Genomic DNA, 20,678 nt, shown 5'->3' with positions numbered 1-20,678 from the left:
CTTTGTGGTTTAAATTGATTTGCTACTGATCGTCATGTTACATTATGGAGCACGTAGTCATTCGAGTGTGTGCATGTGTGCATATGCTGAGGCTCATGAAGTTGCAAAACAAAATGATGAGTGAGTTTTGACTGTCAAAGAAAGGCAAGAACAAGTAGGCATTCGAGGGACTTTCAAATCTGACTTGGATGAAAAGGCCGATGTGATTGCAGCAAAACATGAGTATCCAGAAAACAAATTTTGTATTTCCTGATTGCGGTCGGTAATTATGGCTTTATATAAGCTTGATTTTGAAATATTTTATGATCACAAAATTTACTTGGACTTATTATTTATTTACTCGTTTATTTGTGTATTTCTTTTTACTTGCATATTTATTTACATATTTATTTACTCATATATTACTTCAAAGTAAAAGCGAGTGCAGTACAAGTCATACCATACATAATTTGAAAACTTGCTGTTTGGGTGGTTTTTTTTAAATTACTTTTATGCATCCCGAAATGGCTGGACAGAATTTATTGAAAAATCGTGGTTTTACTCGTGTGCACAGGAAGTGTTTGGGTGATATACAGTATATATGTATGTGTATATATATATATGTATATGTATATATGTATATATATATATATATATATATATGTATATGTGTATATGTATATATATATATATATATATATATATATATATATATATATATATATATATATATATATATATATATATATATATATATGTATATATATATATATATATATATATGTATATGTATATGTATATATATATATATATATATATATATATGTATATGTGTATATGTATATATATATATATATATATATATATATATATGTATATGTGTATATATATATATATATATATATATATATATATATATATATATATATATATATATATATACATACACACACAGTAGCCTAGGCGCAAGTCGGCAGCGTGTAACTTGTCACTTCGCCAAACTCAGCAGCGTCAAAAAGTCCCGAATTTATCTCGTATTAAATCCCTTTGAATAAAGGGTCATCCCTCTGTAAGTTGTCATCTCTAAGTCGTCACTTCGTCTAAGTCGTCAGATGTTGTCCGTTCCCGCATAATGGAAACTCAAGTAAATTACCACTCCTAACTCGTCACACGAAACTGTTGCCTCGTGAGAAGCCCGATTTCATGGAATCGTGATGCTTGCTCATTGGTTTACACTGCCAGTGATAGGCTATTTATAACTGCGTATACACGTTGATCGCACTTCAGGTAGGACCATGGCGACTAAGCGTAAGCTTACAACTAAAACCTACCAAGAAAAATACGACATTATCCAGTTTTGCGAGGCAACCCCACTGATGAAGAAAACAGCCATAGCTGAGAAGTTCAACATCAAACGGCAGACATTGAACAATATCTTGAAGAATAAGGGCAAGATATTTGGACAAGTGGAGAAGATCACGAGGCCGGTAGTAAGTGTGAAACGCGTGAAATGTGTGTCCTTTGAAGATGTCGATGACGCGCTCATCATCTGGTTGCTGCAAATGTCGGCTCAGCCAAATATTCGGTTGGAAGGTGAAATGTTGCTGCTGAAGGCACGTAAATTCGCTACGGACCTTGGGCATAATGATGCTGAGACCTTGCCGATGCACTGGATAGACAGATTCAAAGTGAGGTGGGGAATCGGCAAGGTCAAGAAGTGCGGCGAATCAGGCAGCGTGGATTCGGCAGTGGTGCACGACTGGAAGGATGGCAAATTGAAAAACATCTTGGAAAGGTATCAGCCTCGGGACGTGTACAATGCCGATGAGACTGGACTTTTCTGGCAGATGCTGCCAGAAAAGTCTCTGGGGTTCATTGGTCAATCCCATCATGGTGATAAGCAGGTGAAGTTGTTGTCTTACAGTTGTTCATGATATTTACTTTTGATAAAGTGATTCATGAATTCCATCTTTGTTTGATCACTTTCCAACTCACCAATGAACCCCACCTATGCCCCGAGGATTGTGTTTTCCTTTTGGTACAATAGCCGGCTTTCACACGTGTCCAGGCCACGCACGACTTCATCCTTCACCCCACAGTCATCATGAATGTTTGCATGCGCGTAAGTCGTCACATTTCTAAGTCATCACTTTTTTCTCGGTCCCGATGGTGATGACTTACGCCTAGTCTACTGTATGTGTGTGTGTGTGTGTGTGTGTGTGTGTGTGTGTGTGTGTGTGTGTGTGTGTGTGTGTGTGTGTGTGTGTGTGTGTGTGTGTGTGTGTGTGTGTGTGTGTGTGTGTGTGTGTGTATATATATATGTATATATATATGTATATATATATATATATATATATATATATATATATATATATATATATATATATATATATATATATATGTATAGTCCCAGGAGTTTGGGGTTGTGGGAGGACCAAAATTCTCTCCATCTAAATGTGAATCGTATGGCACTGTTCCGTGTGTGAGGGGGTATTACGAGAATAAAATATGCCATAGATATCATGGAGGTGGGGGAATACACTTTGTGTGCTTCTTTCAATTCCTTGCACTCCTGAACTGCTGGTGGTTGTACTCAGGATGTTGGTTTTAGATGATTCAAAAAAGTCATAGGCCCTGGGGTTTGCGGTTGGTGGTGGGGGGGCGGGAATTTTTTTTGTGGTCAAATTATCTAAACCTGGTGCAATCCGGTATTTCGGTGGTAACTGGAACGGCACTCTGTGGAATGCATACCTCTGCCAGGCTGAACAGTTTACATTTTGTATCCCATTGATAGGCTGGATCTGCATCTGGGCCTTTGCCAAAATCTAATTGGCTTGTTCTTGTCACCGATTCAACTCATCCACCAAATTTTGTCACAACCCGTCCACAACTTTTTGAAACGTCGTGCTTTCCATCGTTTTTTCCCCTATCTCTCAATTGCGAATAATAACTTTTAAAATGCTACTATCCGGGGGGGGGTGCTACTATGCTACAAGAACAAGCCAATTAGATTTTGGCTAAGGCCCAGATGCAGATACAGCCTATCAGTGGGGTGGGGGGGGGGCAGGGGTGCAACCAAAAATCGAATATATTCGTCCTGATCACACACCCAAACCTGTCCACCAAGTTTCATCCAAATCCGTCCATAACTTTTGGAGATATCCTGCTCACAGACAAACGGGGGTTAAAACATAACCCCCATCCACCTTCGGTGGTAGAGGTCATGCAATATGCCATATGTATCATAGAAGTGGAGACATTTACCCATCCATAAGGACAGGTTCTCTGCTCGTAAGAAAAATTACAAAATATTTTGCATTGGATTTATACTAAAAGTTATATTTTATGATTTAATTAAAGAGTAAACCCTTGTTTTACGCAGGGGTTACATTTATGGTACCACCCCCACACCTCCCTCCCCTCTCCGTAAACCAAATCCACAGAAAATAAAGCTATGGGGAAAAAGGGGGTTATGTTCCAGGTTCGGTCCTCTCACCTATAAAATCATGCATCATGTCCTGCAAAGGTTTACAAGAGTTGTCCTCTTGCATGGCATAAAAGAAAATATTGCAATGCCATCTCATTTTCTTTTAGGGTGCTGCTTTATGTTTTACTGTAATGCTTTCTCAATTTTATGCTGTTGAGAGTAACAAATTGCACTTTTACACAAATAAACTTCTTGTGTATGGCAGCTTGGCTGCCAGGTCTCTATCATTTTGCCGGGTGTCGATACGTGATCATGCCGGGTATCATTTTGTTGGGACGTGGCTGTGCTGCTGATGCTGTGTGCTCTTATACCAGTGCAGTGGTACTCATTTTACTGACCTCGGAAGGATGACAGGCTGAGCCAACCACACCTCGTGTTAATTCAGCAGCCAACAGGGCTCAAACTCGGGACCCTAAGATCCCAAGCCAGCTACCCTAACCGCTAAGCCAACACCAGGCTTCATGAATAAACTTTTTAAAAATATTAAAAGGCCATTAAACATGTTGATTAATAAAATACGTAACGTTAAGTATAAATTTACTGTACCTTTTATGATTAAGCGATGATGATGTTATGTTTTCTGCGCATTTCTTTATTTGGTGGATAAAGGACTCGTGAACACTATAATGTATGTACTGTCCATCTGTCTGTGTGTAGGATATCTCAAAAAGTTTATGACGGATTTAGATTAAATTTTGTGGACAGCTTCGGTGTGTGACAAGGACGAACTGATTATATTTTGGTGAAGATCCGGATCCAGCTACTATAGTTTTAAAGAGATTCTTCACCATTGAGAGATGGTGCCAAAAACGATATGTCGCATGATATTTCAAAGTGTATTGTGTCCAATATGTTCTTGTGGATCAGGCATTGCGTGGTGGAGGTACGCACTCTACTGAGTGAGTGCCCTTCTCGTTATTTTTGTTTTGTTGCTTTTTTATAAAAAAAAATGGCATCAGCTTTTTGTGATTTTGCAAAAATAACTTTCTAGTCATATATATATATATATATATATATATATATATATATATATATATATATATATATATATATATATATATATATATATATATTTTTTTTTTTTTTTTTTTTTTAATATATATTTTTATATATATATATATATATATATATATATATATATATATATATATATATATATATCCAGTCCCTTCTTTTATATACAAGATCATTTTGAAGATATCAGGTATGAAATTTTATTTTACAGTATTATTTATGAAAGCAATCATTTTTAATCTTCCATAAAAGTATTAAAACTGTCAAATTTTGATTGTAAAATAAATTGTCAAAATGCAACAGAAGGAAGGCAATGCAGCTTAAACTTCAAAAGTTTCATGAGGGAGCATGTCCCCCAACCCACCGAGTATGCGTTGACCACTTTGTGGTTTCCTTTCTGGTACTATGTGCAGTAAATTATTTTTATTTTTGATAAAACTTCACTCATATCCCTAAACATGTCAGGGATTGATCGTGTTCGTGAGGTTGGTCATAGACGTTGATAGGTGGGGTTGATTGATGGTTCCTGCAGAGAGAAACTGAATATGTGGGTTACGTATCGACACTAGTATTAAAAAAAAAAGTTCCGGTTGTTGGACAGGTTTAAAAATAATAATAATAATTCAAGTTCTGCTGTCGTGATGCAACTGCTCACGCTCTGTCAATAAGAGGGGTTAACTGTTTGGCACAATGTTGTTGTGTGTGGAATTAAGAATTTTCAAAGAAAACTGAGGTCAAGAATGACAAGCAAGAAGGGAATTGGGTCCCAGATGATTTGAGCGTGCTTGCCTATACAGGTAGAGCAGTTCATAAGGAGCCATCAAAAGCTGCACTGTTTGTGCACATTCTTTAGGTTGGCCAGCCAGGCATGTAGATAACCCTGCATGATGCCATAGGTTGAAACTTGGCAGGCAGAGGTGAGTGCCAAATTGTGGAAAGCACAGAATAATCAGAAACAGCTCTGAACTTTCTTTATAGACCATTACTTTTAATCCATTGTGTAAGGAGAAGCAGCACTTCCACAGTTGAGCAGCTGGAATGTGAACCAAATAGGTGATTTGTGATTTTACTGTTGGACAAAAGGAATGACTGGATTTATTCAACAGAATTTATTTAGTCAGCAGCAACTGCAAACTCTGTTGTTATTTGTTTATGCCTCCGCTGACAAGGTTGCTGCAGGCATTGGGTTTTTGGACTGTCCATCCGGTTGTCCGTCCGTCCAGCCGTGATGAGTTTTCGTTACTGCGATAACTTAAGAATGGCTGAAGGGAAGTAAGTCAAACTTGGTACAAGTATTTATAATGATGTAAAGATAAACTGATTAGATTATGGGGTCAAAAGGTCAAAGATCAGAGGTCCAGTCAGTTAAGAATTCTCCTACCACGCTAACTTGTGAACCAGTGATGGGTTTTTGACCAAACTTGGTATATGTATATCATATATATTAAGATGCAAAGATGAACTGATTTGATTCTGGCATCCAAAGGCTGAAGGGCTTTAAATATAACTTGGTAGAAGTATGTACAATGATGTAATAATGTGGGCAGGGGCATATTGGTCGAATTCGAAGAGTGCCATTCCAGTTTGTTTTTTTTAATATATACAAAGTCGAGGCTTATGGAAGAGCTAGAACAGAATGGATCATGAACGACATAACAAAAAGAACAGTAGAAAGGGAGGTGGAAGGGACACCAACAGCAGTGTTGAGGGACAAGCTTATCATGGGAATCAGGTTGATGAGTTGGGAGTCTCTTGCTTGGGTGTACACAGAGTTCAAACAATTCTGTCTTGTCATATGCAGAATCTGTGGAGAATCAGGGGATGGAGGGTGAAGCATACACCAGAGAGATTGTCTTCACCATATCAGAGAGTTCAGCTTTGAAATGAGTCGGGTATTGTACTCTGACTTGCCTGAAAACGGACACATTTATTGTGGGCTTTGCAGAATGACAAGGTTTCCCTCGGTCAGTGTTACCGCTACATGTTTATTGCAAGCTGCTTGGAAGCAATAGCTTTGCTCATTTTGATGCACAAGTTTATTTGATCCTTCCTTCAGCTATCCTGCCTCTCATTCTCGGCCTTGGTACATCGAAGCCTGTGGCAAACGTTGGTGACAAATATTGTAATACAGAATCAATACCAGGTGCATAGAATATGCTAGTCATTGAGTGTAACTGAAGACCTTTCCAGTTGACTTGGTGAATTCCCAGGCAATGGTACTTGCAATGCGATCACCACAACCAACAAAATTGCAACATATGAGGATGACCCAAATGAGGATTGAAGAGGAGCGGCAGAGGTTGGCTGGAAAGTTGGTGATAGCTAGATGCAATCGAAGTGACCTCTTTGTGGGGATCCAATTTTGAAAATTAGCTAATTCAGCAGTTAATCGTGCTGCACCATTTGCAAATGCACGTGTGTAATATATCACATCATACCTTTCACAAGGCCTTTGGTCTATTGTTATGGTGAGATTGTCACATGTTCCTTATCTCCATGAGCATGTTGGTATTGTGCCCGTGTCGTTTCGACACATCCTCCATTTAGGCTGCACACTGGGAGTTCGGTAAAGCTGTGTTGCATCTGCGCAGCACAGCCTTCTTGCATTAGACCATGCTCAAATTGCATCAACCATGAGTCCTAATTTTGACTAGAAAATGTCACTTACAAACATATGTAGGAAAGCAGTTGAGCTGTTAAGTACATTCATACATACAGCGTAATGACACCTGCTTCGCGGTTATTTTTCTGATTACAGGGACACAGGATATTCGTCAGTATTGTCACGGCATGGTGGAGGCACTGCAAAGGATGCTGTCAACAGATTAATTTGCGATATATTTGTTAATTAAATGAATTGGTGAAATAGATTGATTGAATTTATGTCGGCATGATGCCCAAGTGGCCCTTTGCCCTTGCCTCCAAATTTAATTGTTCATCCTTTGAAACACAACTACACTTTAATGGGTCGACAGTTTTACGAATGTCTCAATGTTAGATTCGCAAAGATGAACTAGAAAGCGTGTCAAAATTCAAAGCCTGTCCTCATCCGCTTTGTACTCAAACTAAACTCGATATAAACAGCTAAAAATAAGGAAATTTTATGAATTGCTCTTCTCCAAATTCTCATAACAAAGGGTTGTTGAAGCTTTGATGACAGCAGCTCAAATGGTAAAAAGTTGTGGCCTGGACAGACCGATACACACGGGCACATGCATGGGCGATTGGGCTCATTGATTATCTGACTGACTGACATTGCCTGTAGGGATCACCTTTATGGATGATGTGAAGGTGGGTGGCGGTGGTAGATTTGGAATTTTTGGAGGCGGTTGGGGAGAGGGGGATGGAGGTATGGTTTGTTTGAATGGTTCAGCAGACCTGCACTTACACTCTCTGAGCATGTGAAATGTCTTGTACGATGTGAAATTGTGAAACATGTGAAATTTTCGCTCTCATAACGAGCCTTGACAAGATATACAAAAATATATACCTATATATTCTGCACTCGGAAATTGATGATGCTGATTGTTTTAATTCCATATCTTCAGCTGTGCTGTTCACACCCTTCCCTCTTTCTGTGTTTTGCCAGCTACAGAGATGGACCAGGAAACCCTCTGCGCCACACATACGAAGGTACGCTTCGAGATCTGCTACAAGGCTTCAAGCCAAGGCAACCCAAAAAACTTTATTATCAGCAGGTATGACACACAAATCTACTGCATCTTGTGAACCTGTGCTGTTGTTTTAAATATCTTTTTAAATTTTATTTACCTTATTTGGAGAGGAGTATTTTTGGCTGGTGCTAACCTTTGAACAGATTGTATTTGCTGCCCTGAGGGAATTGGAAGTACAGCACAAAGTGTGCCCTTGCATTTATGGACGATTTGTATATATTGTGTAAAACAACAGTCTCATATTACGTAGCACTGTTGTGGCTAATGTGTAAAGCCCTATTTATTGTACATCACAGCTCAAGATGAAAATAACGGACTTTGAAAACAAGAAGAATTTCAAGTGTATGTGGCTGAAAATGAATTTTATTGAAGAGGTGAGAGGCTGTTGGGGTCAATGGGAAGGTGAGGGGTGTGTGCATAAGAATTGGGGATGATATATTGTCTGGGTCTGGGTCTGTTATTGAGAGGTTTATCCTATTGTTTGCCAAAGGAGAAAGCCCTATGTGTTTTAAAACAAACAAACCACTTATCATTTCTTTTAGAATAAACTAGCAAAGTACCCGCCCATGGGCGGGTACAGTTATCTGTTGAATGGCGTTGGTCCCGTCTCGATTGGATGAAATTGACGTTATCCGGTGACCTTGATCCCGTGACCTTTGACCTTGACCTTGATCCCCTTATGTCCGTTCCCAAGGATCACATATGCCAAGTTTCATCTCATTCTATCCAACGGTTTGGCTGTCTATAAAGGACAAACAAACATGAAAAATTGACGTTTTAGTCAATTTATGACGTCATAACTCGAAAACCGGAAGTCGGAAGTGAATGTCGTCAATCAACTGTGTCATTTAATTTTGATTATCTGTCGAATGGCGTTGGTCCTGTCTCGATCGGATGAAATTAAGAAATTGAGAAATTGAAGTTACCCGGTGACCTTGACCTCGTGACCTTTGACCTTGAACTTGACCCCCCCCCCCCATGTCCGTTCTCATGTCCCAAGGATCACTCATGCCAAGTTTCATCTCATTCCATCCAACGGTTCGGCCGCCTATAAAGGACGAACGAACACACACACATACATACATACATACATACATACAAACAAACATATTCTGTTTTTTTTAGTATAGTAGATTAGGGTTGGGACAGAAGTAATGCCTCTTATTTTTCAGTTCGTAACCAAAGCGTCATAGGAAAGCTACGTGAGATCACAGTGAAAGGTTTACATCTCCTGCCCATTTTAAGTTGAGCGGTACTGATCAATCATGTAAGAACATCTCACCATACTTTCAAAATAGCTGCCCCGCTAGATGTGCGAAGAAAGCCGAGAATAGTTATTGAATTTCTTCCTGCGGTTGAGGTTCTTCCAGTGGATTAAATAATGTGTATGATTTCTTTACCCATTGATGTGAGCACCACGTTTGGGCATGAAGAACTAATGTAATCTGTTAGATAGGGTGATGTAACAGACACTGTGGAAAATGGCAGTCAAACCCAGAATCACTTTATTTGTTTGACTTTTACAATGTTTATTTTATTTAAATTGAATTATACACTGGAATACAAATCACCTTCATAATACTCAAAAAATCTTTAGTTTTGCAGTACTGTCTGACCCTGCTATTCGCGGATTCACAGTTCGTGGACCTCGCGTATTCGCGGGTTATAAGTGTGACCTGCTTCTACATCTATGCCTTGCATATTTGTTTTGTTTCTTTGAGTTAATGTTTTTTTTAAACACTTCAGGACTGGTCTCCTACATCCACCTGGTAAATTGGAAATTCGCCAACAGCACAGCATTACGTAGAAACGGTGCAAAAACAGATCCCCTTGACTACAGCCCAATTGGCTTACTGTACTTACAATCATCAGCAAGGTCATGGAATCGATCATCGCAGTAAACATAAAATCATTCCTTTCCTCCAACAGCCTCATCTCGATCATCAATTCAGATTTAGACCTCGTCCCTCTACCTTGGACATATCCTGCTTCAACTCTCCCAACAATGGTGGAGGCACTCAATATCAGAAGTAATATCAGGGCCGTCTCTGTACATATCTTGAGCTTTTGATCCAGTCTGGCATCCTGCCTCTGGGATGCAAGGCCAACTCCACTCTTGGATTACTGACTTCTTCTTCCACTCCCGTAGACAACCTGAGGCTCTTAACAGAACCCTTCTCTCCCTGTCAAGGCTGGAGTACCCCCATTGCAGTGTTGTAGGCCCCATATTATTCCTAATCTTCATCAATTATCCGACTAACTCTGGAAAATCCTCTTTATCTCTTTGCTGACGACTCCACTCTCTGCCATAACATGTCTCATCCTTCTGACAGACAGACAGCAGCCTCTTCCATCTCCTCAGACCTTGACAAAATTACAAACTGTCAAACAATTTTGCTGATGTATCCATACTATCAGACCCTGCTGTTCACGGGAGGATCCGTTCCTGGAAAATGCTGTGAATGTCAAGGAATTGTTTTAATTTTTTAATGTTTTTTTTAATTTTACATGGTCTAAGCTCGTGGAAGTGCGATTACGCAAAACAAATTTGGACACAACACAACAAAGGGAGCAGCAGGATAAAGGGGAAACACCAACAGCAAGGCGGAGGGAGAAAGTAGTCTGAGATGGACAAACAAGGAATGCAGGTAACAATGAAGGGCAAGGGAGAACACAAAGGGTGAACAATATGGATACATAAGCAAAATTGTGTGTGACAAGTTTACTATTTTGTCAAGGTATGAGGAAAGGGGAGAGGCTGCTGCCTGTCAGAAGGATGAGAGATGTCACGGCAAAGAGTGGAGTCATCAGCAAAGAAATAGAGGATTTTCCAGTCAGTGAGATAATTTATGAAGATTAGGAATAGGTCTGGGCCCAGAACACTACCTTGGAACACTCCAGCTTTGACAGTGAGAGGAGATGAAAGGGTTCCATTGAGAGCCACACATTGCCTATGGAATCCAAGGCCAACTCCACTCTCGTAGACAGACAGTTTGGAGAGTGAGGCAGGATGCCACACTGCATCGAAAGCTCGAGATATGTCCAGAAAGACAGCCCCAATCTCATGTCTGATATTGAGGGCCTCCACCATTGTTGGGAGAGTCAAAGCAGCATGTCCAAGTTAGAGTGACCAGGTCCAAATTGATGATCTAGATCTTGGTTTTTCAAACCCGGGGGCGCGACCCCAAGTGGGGTCGCCGAACAAATTTCGTTGGGTCGCGGGCGTCCGCTTGCAGCAAAAAAAATTGTCTATTTTCGATCAGTGTTCGCTTTTACGGGATGTAATATAAACGGTTCGTTCAAAGTATGGGAACCGGTGCAACATGACGCTTGGAATGAGATCCAGCCGATGCGCAGGCTCGCTGAAGGGCGGTTCATTTTGGCGGGAAATTAGTGGTTTGATCCACGGCCTCTCAGACTCAGACTCTGACTCTATCAGTAATGTCTATTCACGTCTCCACATACGACTCGAGACCTTATTTGTGATGGCAGCACCGGCCACCAGCAAATCTCGAGAACGTTCTTACCAGGATAAATTTCTGGACCTTGGATTTTACTACATGGTGGATAAAAGTGGGGCACAGAGGCCTCAGTGTGTGATTTGTTTCAAAGTGCTTTCTACGGAGTCTATGAAACAAAACAAGTTGCAGAGGCATTTGACTACAAAACATGCACCTTATCAGGATAAGGAGAGAGCGTTCTTTGAGAAGAAACTTCTTGCAGTCAATCAGAATCCATCAGACCATGCCATCAGACCAATTCTCGGGCATTCGAGGCCTCGTATCGAGTGTCGCTCCATGTTGCCAAGACTAAGAAGCCTCACTCCATTGCGGAAGAATTCGTGCTGCCATGTACGAAGGACATGGTATCTCTGATGGTTGGGGAGGAAGCGGCAAAGAAACTGGCAGTTATACCCCTCTCTGACAACACCATCCAATGCAGAATTGAAGATATGAGTCTGGACGTAACGTCTCAGGTCATACAGAAGATCAAGGAATCGCTGTGGCACGCCATACAGTTGGACGAGTCCACTGATAACGCATCGTACGCACAACTCATCGTCTGGGTCTGCTTCATCAAGGCTGATGACTTTGTCGATGAGCCTCTGCTCATCAAACCATTGGAGGCCATCTCCAAAGGGGAGGACATTTTTGGGAAAGTAGAGCAGTTTTATCGTGACCATAATCTGGACTTCGGAAAGTTGCTCGGTTCTACAACAGACGGCGTGCCAGCAATGTTAGGAGTGCGTTCTGGATTCAAGGCTAAATTGCTTGAGGTGGCTCCTAAGACCTCCATGGTAGACTGCATGATTCACCGAGAAGCGCTCGCCTCTCGTACTTTGCCAGAAACCTTGCAGAGCGTGCTCTCAGAAGTCGTAAAAATGGTGAATCACATCAAATTGAGCGCCCTCAACACTAGGTTATTCAGGCTATTCTGCCAGGAGATGGATGCCGACCATAAGAATTGACTATTCTACACTCAAGTCAGATGGTTATCTCGTGGAAACCTTCTTCTACGCGTTTACGAGCTCAAAGATGAACTGAAGGAGTTCCTACGCACACAAGGGAAAACGGCATGGGTCGCGTTGCTTGAGTCGGACTCTTGGCTGTCAGAACTGTGCTATCTCGTTGACATCTTTGAACGTCTCAATGTCCTCAACCGCTCCCTCCAAGGCAAAGACGCCAACCTCATGATTTTTCACGACAAAATGAGCGTATTTCTGGCAACTCTAAAATTACTGGCAGACAAAGCAGCTGTTAAGCGCTTCAGCCTTTTCCCCCGTCTGGTGGAGCATCTAACGACCTGCCAGTACGATGATACTGAGCTTGACAGTCTTTCTGGGGAGATAGCACATCACCTTCAGTCGCTCATTGAACAGTTCCAGCACGATTTCCCTGAGCTGGGTGTGCAGTCCTTTTCTGTGGTTCGTGACCCTTTCACGGCTTCACCGGACTCGATTGCTGATGAATATGATACAGCACAGGAAGAGCTTGTGCAGCTCCAGTAGGATTCACGAGCGCAGGCTCTTGCACGGACGAATTAGTTGTCGACATTCTGGTGCAAAATGCTGCCGTCGTACCCGACCCTGTCATGGTGCGCCATTAAGGTTCTCATACCATATCCTTCATCATACTTTTGTGAGCAGTCGTTCTCCACCATGGTGGTGATTAAAACAAAGTACAGAAATCGCCTAGAAATGGAGCATGACATGATCCAGGCATTGTCATCTACTTCTCCACGAATAGAGAAGTTGGTTTCTGAAAAACAGGCTCATCCTTCTCACTGATATATCGAAATGTCATTCGGACTAAACTTCTGAAACATTCAACTATACTATTTGGATACTGTCGGCTATTCTCCGTTTACTCGTCTATGAAAACATGACGATGGTGAATAAAGTAAACAGTAAATGTTCTTGTGTCATATGAAATCTTATCTTATATATTATGAATTGGGTTTTGAATCTTATGGGTCGCGCGATGTAGAGAGGTTCTGAAATTGGGTCACCACTAAAAAAAGTTTGAAAACCACTGATCGAGATGAAGCTGTTGGAGAAAAGGAATTATTTTTTGTCAACTGCGATGATGGATTCCCAAACTTTGCTGATTATTGGAAGTACAGTAAGCTAAGTGAGCTGTAGTTAAGAAGATCCGTTTTTGCACCTTTTTTAATGGAACTCTGTGATGTTGGCTGATTTCCAATTTTCCAAGTTGATATAGGAGACCAGTCCTGAAGCATAAAAAAAAAACTGTGAATACGCGAAGCGCGAATGTTGAAGCAGGTCACACTTTGTGACCCGTGAATACACGTGGTCTGCAAATTGCGAATCCGTGAATAGCGAGTTCTGACAGTATTGTCGACCCTTTGCGTGTTCTCCTTTATCCTTCATCGTCACCTGCATCCCTTGGTTGTCCATCTCCATCTACTTTCTCCCTCCGCCCTGCTGTTGGTGTTTCCCCTTTCTCCTTCCGTTCCCTTTGTTATGTTGTCCTGATTTGTTCTGTGCAATCGCTCTTCCACAAGCCTAGATCAACTTTAAAAAAAAAATTTTTTTTTAAATCAATGCCCCGACATTCGTGGACCCTATCATTCACAGCATTTTTCAGGAACGTGTTTGGGACTGCTTCTGGACTACTTCAATAGCATTAAACTTCCGGGGTTTTTTTCACAATCATTCAAATCATCATTTTATCAAAACTGAATTACGGACCCCGACATTCTCGGTTCATAAAATGTTACCTGCCTCAACATTTGCGGCCCTGTGCTTTCAGGCACGAGCTTGTTTGCCAAGCATGTTACCGAATATTGATGAAAGCATTTGCTATCTCTATCCTCTTTATATTTTATCTCCTTTATAGTTGAATCAAAATTATTAACAAATCTGGGCAGAATAAGTGTTGAAAAAATCGAGCAAGATTGTAAATGTATTTGAAAGTAGTTTTGATGTTCAAATCCTGGCTCACATGGTTCCTTTTCGGAGAAAAGTTGTAATTTGACGCACATTAGCTCCATTTCACGACCTGCAACTGACCACATCCAGTGTCTTATACTCAAGGATATACAAGGAACTTTGGCCCATCATGCCTGCGCTATACCAACCACAGAAACCATCACCCATCCAGACACAAGCTACCTCCAAGCCAAACGATATCCCTGTACTCCTCCATCTTCAATATATCTAGGTACCTATCTAATTCCAATTTATAGCTCTTTCCTCTTTTTGCTGCCAATACCTTTCTCGGGAGACCATTCCATGAATTAACTACTCTCTGACTAAAAGAACCTTACCTTACTACCTTCTTAACTCTCCTCTGATTTACTTTCAGGGTATAGCCCTTGGTCCTGTCACCGTCCATTCTGCTGAAAATCTCTTCTGCACTTATTTTGTCTCTACCCTTCATTGTCCTTAACATTTCTATCATATCCCATTGTAACCACCTCCTTTCAAATGTATGAAGTCCTGTCTCCTTCAGCTGTTCATCCTAGCTTAATCAAGCTAGCCCTGGAATCAATCAAGTAGCTCTACGCTGTACCCTCTGTGACACTTGTGTCTTTCCTCAGATGTGGTGACCAAAACTGCACATAATATTCAAGAGGAGGCCTTACTAAATTCCTATGCAGTGTTAACACTACCTCTTTTGTTTATAATAATTTATCCCCCTGATGAGTACAACGTAAAACTCTGTTTGCTTTACTGACAGCTCCTTGTCTCTGTGCTGTCCGTCTACCTTCCGTATCTATTATCACCCCCCAGATGAGATCCTTGTCCTGTGTGACGCACTCCAAGATTGTCCCTTGCATTATGTTGCCCCTATTTTCAATTGTTCCCACCAATCCTAAGTTCCTTACATTTCCTTATGTTAAACTGCATCTGCCAATCTTTTGCCCAATCTATTAAAGTATTTTGACTTTCCTGAAGCGGATCACCCTTCTCTCTCTGCCATCTACCTTATGTCCAAGCTTCGTCATCTGCAAGTTCGCAAAGCCGACACAACCCCACCATCCAAATCATTGGTTTAAATTATGAATAATCGTGGTCCCTGTCGTCATCCACGAGGTATCCCATTACTTACAATGTCCCAGCTGGACATCCTCCCACTCACAGCTATTTTTTACTTCATGCAACTACGTGCAATGCAATCTCGACCATTAATCCTTTATCTTGTCTTGTAATTGGTGAAAATTTAGAATCTAAAAGGGGTTATTACCCCCAACACACGTGAAGTGAAGAGTAGGGTTAAGCAATCAGTCGTGTACGTACGTCCGTGTATGCATTTTGTTAAGAGCATTCAACGAAAACCGTTCAAAGGAGGAAATTAAAACTTTACCCCATGTTACATGACCAATTGATATAGCGCATATTACTTGGATGACGCCAGCCCCTCAGAACTTACATGGTGAATGAAACAAAGCCTTATGCCCAGAGACTGTCACTTCCTCACGTTCAAAATCAGTTTATTATCTCTTCTTTATCAGCCTCAGTCGTTATGAAAGCACTCAAACTAGAATAAAAGCTACTTTGTAAAGGCTTATGAATGTACTCTGGAGCAGACTTTTCAAACTTTAATTTGTACACGTTTATCTCAGAAGTGTAGAGAGAGATGCAATTACAAATTTGCTGCCTCAAAGAAGTGCACTGTGTTCTTCTCAAGACTGTGCAGGGTATTCTTTGAAGACCATCCAGTTATTTATGTTTTAGTTGGTTCGTAAATTATGTACTGAAGATGTAATAATACGAATTTTAATCTCTCCCTCCCACCCCCCCCCCCGCACCCCTTCATTTGAAATTACTCGTGAGCATAATCGGTTTCCATTGAACTTTTCAGTCAGGTCTTGGAAATAGCTTTGCTGATATAATTTCTCACTGGTGTGTGGATAAAATGTTTGAATGTTGCAGGAGATCACACTTTATCCAGACAAGCATGGCTGTGTACATGATCTTCTTGAAGAATGCAAGAAAACAGTTACACTGTCAGAAAATGGTTCGGGGAAACTCAGGTGTGCTCTCTCCATGCGGGTAGTGGCTTCTATTCCTTCCCCATTGTGAATCTTTGGATAACTAATTTTGTGGAATATGACGATGCAAACTCATGGAATTTATTTGAAATAATTGTATGCAGAAGATGTGAAATGTAATAGATAGCAAATCCATAGCTTGTTCATCATCTTGCCTTCCATATTGGCACTAATGTCAATGTACTCACACGAGCTTTGTACGGACGCAAATGAATACCTTTTAATTCCCTGAACTTGACATCACTTCAGCTTATTTATTCTCTTCTACTCAAAGAACCAGTAACACATTCTTGAAATAGCCAAAACGGGACCTTCACTACATCCACTTAGTCTATTTTGGTGTTCGAAGACGAGGAGTGTGATAATGTTACTGGTGCAGCAAACTCTTTCAATTGCCAGGGACACTTCACTGGTATTATTGTGCAAGGTGAGAGAAGGGAAGCCTTAAGCTGTTCCAGAACAAGAAAAGGTTGTGCTGTAAAAGAGGCTTTGGATACACATAAGCACAAAGTTGTCTCAATGGAGATGTTACTGCTGGGAGAGGATTATTGAATGAATCCTTTGGAGGGGCCAGGGAGCATTGGAAAGCAGAGAGAGCGAGACCAGAGAAGTGGCATTTTTTTAAATAAATTAAGACAGGCCATGGTGATGTCTGTATGTGATGTAAGAGCAACAAACCTTGTACTTCAGCCTCATCACAGTAAATATCAACAATATTAAGATCTTTAGATGCAACCAATTCTCGGAGAGGTAGATGTGATGCTGGGGCGTCAGCCCATAGGGGACAGCAAGAGTACATCGAGTTCAGACCAAAGGCCTTTTCGTATGTACAGTGAGTGCCTTCAGAAAGTATCCACACCCCTCAACTTTTGTCACATTTTGTTGTGTTACAGCCTGAATTTAAAATTATCAATTTTTTTTTTTTTTGTCACCACCGATGTACACAAAATACCCCATAATGACAACGTGAAAACTTTTTTTTACAAATTAATGAAAAGTTGAATTGTGTTGCATCAACCAGTGTTCATCCTCTGAGACAATACTTTCTATCAGCACCTTTGGCAGCGATTACATCTTCGAGTCTTCTTGGGTATGTCTGTATCAGCTTTGCACTTCTGGATTTGGGGATTTTCTCCCATTTTTAGGTCATCTCTACCAAGATGACCTAATAAAGCCGGAGCAAATGTCCGTCCGTACGTCCGTCAGCAATCTTTCTTTCCGATCTTGATGAAACTTAGTATGTGGGTAGAGGTCGATGAGTGTTGCACAACGATATAACTTTTGTCCGGGTTCAAGGTCAGGGTCAAGGTCACGTAAGTTATAAAAATCGCCATTTTCAAAACCTATCTCGTCTGCCATTCTACAAGATATTCGGCAACTGTTTATTGATTATGATAGTAAAAAATATTATCTTGTATCTAACCAGACAGATTTTTGAAATTCCTTCCCATTTGATCGTAACGTGATCTGGAAGATGGCCAAAAACGCCGATGCGATTCGCAAATAAGGAAGGAAGGAGAAATGAAATATAAATATAAAACACATTTTTAGCCTTTTATATTTATACATTTTCCGCCGAAGGTGCAAAAGTTTCAAAACCCGAAATGTAAACGTCGGCATTTATTTTCAAAATATAATTTCGTGCACGCGCCAAAATGCTGAGTCATCTTTAACCAAACTGCGCAGTCGAGCTGCACAGTAGAACTGCGTAGTAGTCTTCTGTCATAACTGAACATTGAGAACTTGTGGTATTATAGAGATGACCGTCACCCCCACACGGGGGTAATTTTTCCTTTCAGATTTGCGGAAGCTCTGTCAAGTTGGGTGGGGTGCATCAGTGAACAGCAATCTTCAAGTCTTTCCACAGATTCTCAATGGGATTCAAGTCTGGGCTTTGGTTGGGCCACTCAAGGACTTTCACGTTCTTGTTCTGAAGTCATTCCAGTGTTCCTTTGGCTATATGCTTGGGGTCATTGTCCTGTTGGAACGTAAATCTTCGCCACTGTCAAAGGTCTTTTTCACTCTGAAGCAGGTTCTCTTCAAGGATTTGCCTGTATTTAGCTCCATTCATCGTTCCCTCTATCCTTACATGTCTCCCAGTCCATGCCATTGAAAAGCATCCCCACAGCATGATGCTGCTGCCACTATGCTTCATGGTAAGGATGGTGTTAGGGTGGTGATTAGCCGTGCTCGGTTTCTGCCAGACATTGCATTTTGGATTCAGGCCAAAGAGTTCAATTTTTGTCTCATCCGACCACAGAATATTTTACCTCATACTCTGTCTTTCACGTGCCTTTTTGTAAACTCCAGGTGTGCTGTGACGTGTTTTTTTGTCAGGATTGGCTTCCGTCTGGCGACTCTCCCATAAAGCTTAGATTTGTGAAGTGCTGTAGAGATTATTGTCCTTCCAGCAGGTTCTCCCATCTCACCCAAGGAACTCTGTTGTTCTGTCAGAGTGGTCATTGGGTTATTGGTCACCTCCCTGACCAAGGTCCTTCTTGCTCAGTTTGGTTAGACAGCCAGCTCTACAAAGTCTGGGTAGTTCCATATTCTTTCCATTTCCTAATGATGTAGCTCACTGTGCTCTTGGGAATTTTCAACACTCGAAATTGTTTTATATCCTTTCTCAGATCTATGCCTCCTCACAATTCTATCTCCGAGTTCTATGGACAATTTTATGGACTTGATGGGAGAGTTTCTGCTCTGACATGCAGTCAACTGTGGGACCTTGTGTAAAAAGGTGCGTTTCTTTCTAAATCATGTCCCATCAATTGAATTGGCCACAGGTGGACTCAAATGAAATTGTGGAGACATCTTAAGGATGATAAAAGGAAATTAGATGCACCTGAGCTCAAGTTGGAGTGTCATAGTAGAGGGATTCAATACTTATTGACGCAAGACATTTCAGCTTTTCATCTGTAATTAATTTGTGAGAATTTCTGAAAACATGTTTTCACTTTGTCATACATGGGGTATTTTTTGTAGATCGATGACAAAAAATTTAAATTTAATCCATTTTAAATTCAGGCTGGAACACACCAAAATGTAACAAAAGTCTTGGGGTAGTCCGGCAGAATAAGAGATTAAAATCCGCCAACCCCAAAATGTCTGTAAAAGTTTTTTTCTCTTCTGATTATTATTGTATAGGGTCCCAGTAAACAACCCCAGGTGGGTGTGGTGATGTCACCCTTGGGCAATTTTAAATATTCATGACTTTTTTTGATGTCCCCTCCTGTGGTAAAAGCGAATAATATTTTCAAGTGATTTTTCAAACGTCTCTGATATTATCAATTAAATTTGTCCATAAAATGAATCAGGTCACAATAAACATGATAAAACACATATGTATCATCATATTTATGCATTTAATATATATAACTAGATATAATCAATTTGCTGACTCAGCATTTTCCGACTTATACATATTACGTTTCACATGGCAACTAAAAATATGACAATATTTACTGCTTGAGAAACTGAAAGTATTAGTATCACATTATATAATACTATCATTATATAATTGTCGTGTGCAATTAAAATGTTACAATCACTCTATTTTAAGTTATAAGCGATAACATTTGTGCATACATATTGCATCACCTCATTCCAATTGACTGGCATGTAGTTATATTTATGACCCTGTCGCATATGTAATACTGATAGTAAATTTCGTTGACTCAGAATTTTTATACCCATGCCATACAATACAATGATACAACAGAAATACAAATAATAAAAACGGAAAAAAAAAACAGAACCAGAAATGTATAGACTAATCATTCAATCAAGTATCATTTGATATGTACACCGACACAAATGAACACGTTTAGAGTATTTGCTCATCATCGCTTTCATCGCTATCAGATTCATTCTGTGCTTGCAGACATTCGATGGTTTTCTCGTTGAAACAACTTTCGCCACCAGAGCACGCACAGAACTCAGTACATGCAATATTGGCACTGCTGCAACCGCATCTCTTTGTTTGGCATGGAGAATCACTTCCGCAG

The 20,678-nt window shown here is 40.5% G+C and overlaps 1 protein-coding gene across 8 annotated transcripts in view; it reads left to right on the top strand.

The window, feature by feature from the left end:
* The window catches only part of USP7 (ubiquitin specific peptidase 7), a 207,065-nt gene that overhangs the window by 173,743 nt on the left and 12,644 nt on the right, over positions 1–20,678 (top strand). For 7 of the 8 annotated variants that reach the window (XM_085891982.1, XM_085891988.1, XM_085891983.1 and 4 more), the window contains 3 exons: positions 8,070–8,178; positions 8,451–8,528; positions 16,553–16,653. In XM_085891982.1, the coding sequence (XP_085748108.1) occupies positions 8,070–8,178; positions 8,451–8,528; positions 16,553–16,653 (288 nt within the window). The remainder of the gene's footprint in view (positions 1–8,069; positions 8,179–8,450; positions 8,529–16,552; positions 16,654–20,678) is intronic. The other variant, XM_085891984.1, reaches the window with a different exon arrangement.

Source organism: Eptatretus burgeri, chromosome 8 (genome assembly GCF_056783735.1).
Source record: "Eptatretus burgeri isolate ZD-2024b chromosome 8, Ebu_testis_v1, whole genome shotgun sequence".
Classification (NCBI taxonomy): domain Eukaryota; kingdom Metazoa; phylum Chordata; class Myxini; order Myxiniformes; family Myxinidae; genus Eptatretus; species Eptatretus burgeri.
The sequence above is the reverse complement of the archived record's forward strand: the minus strand, read 5'-3'. Positions and strand labels throughout refer to the sequence as shown.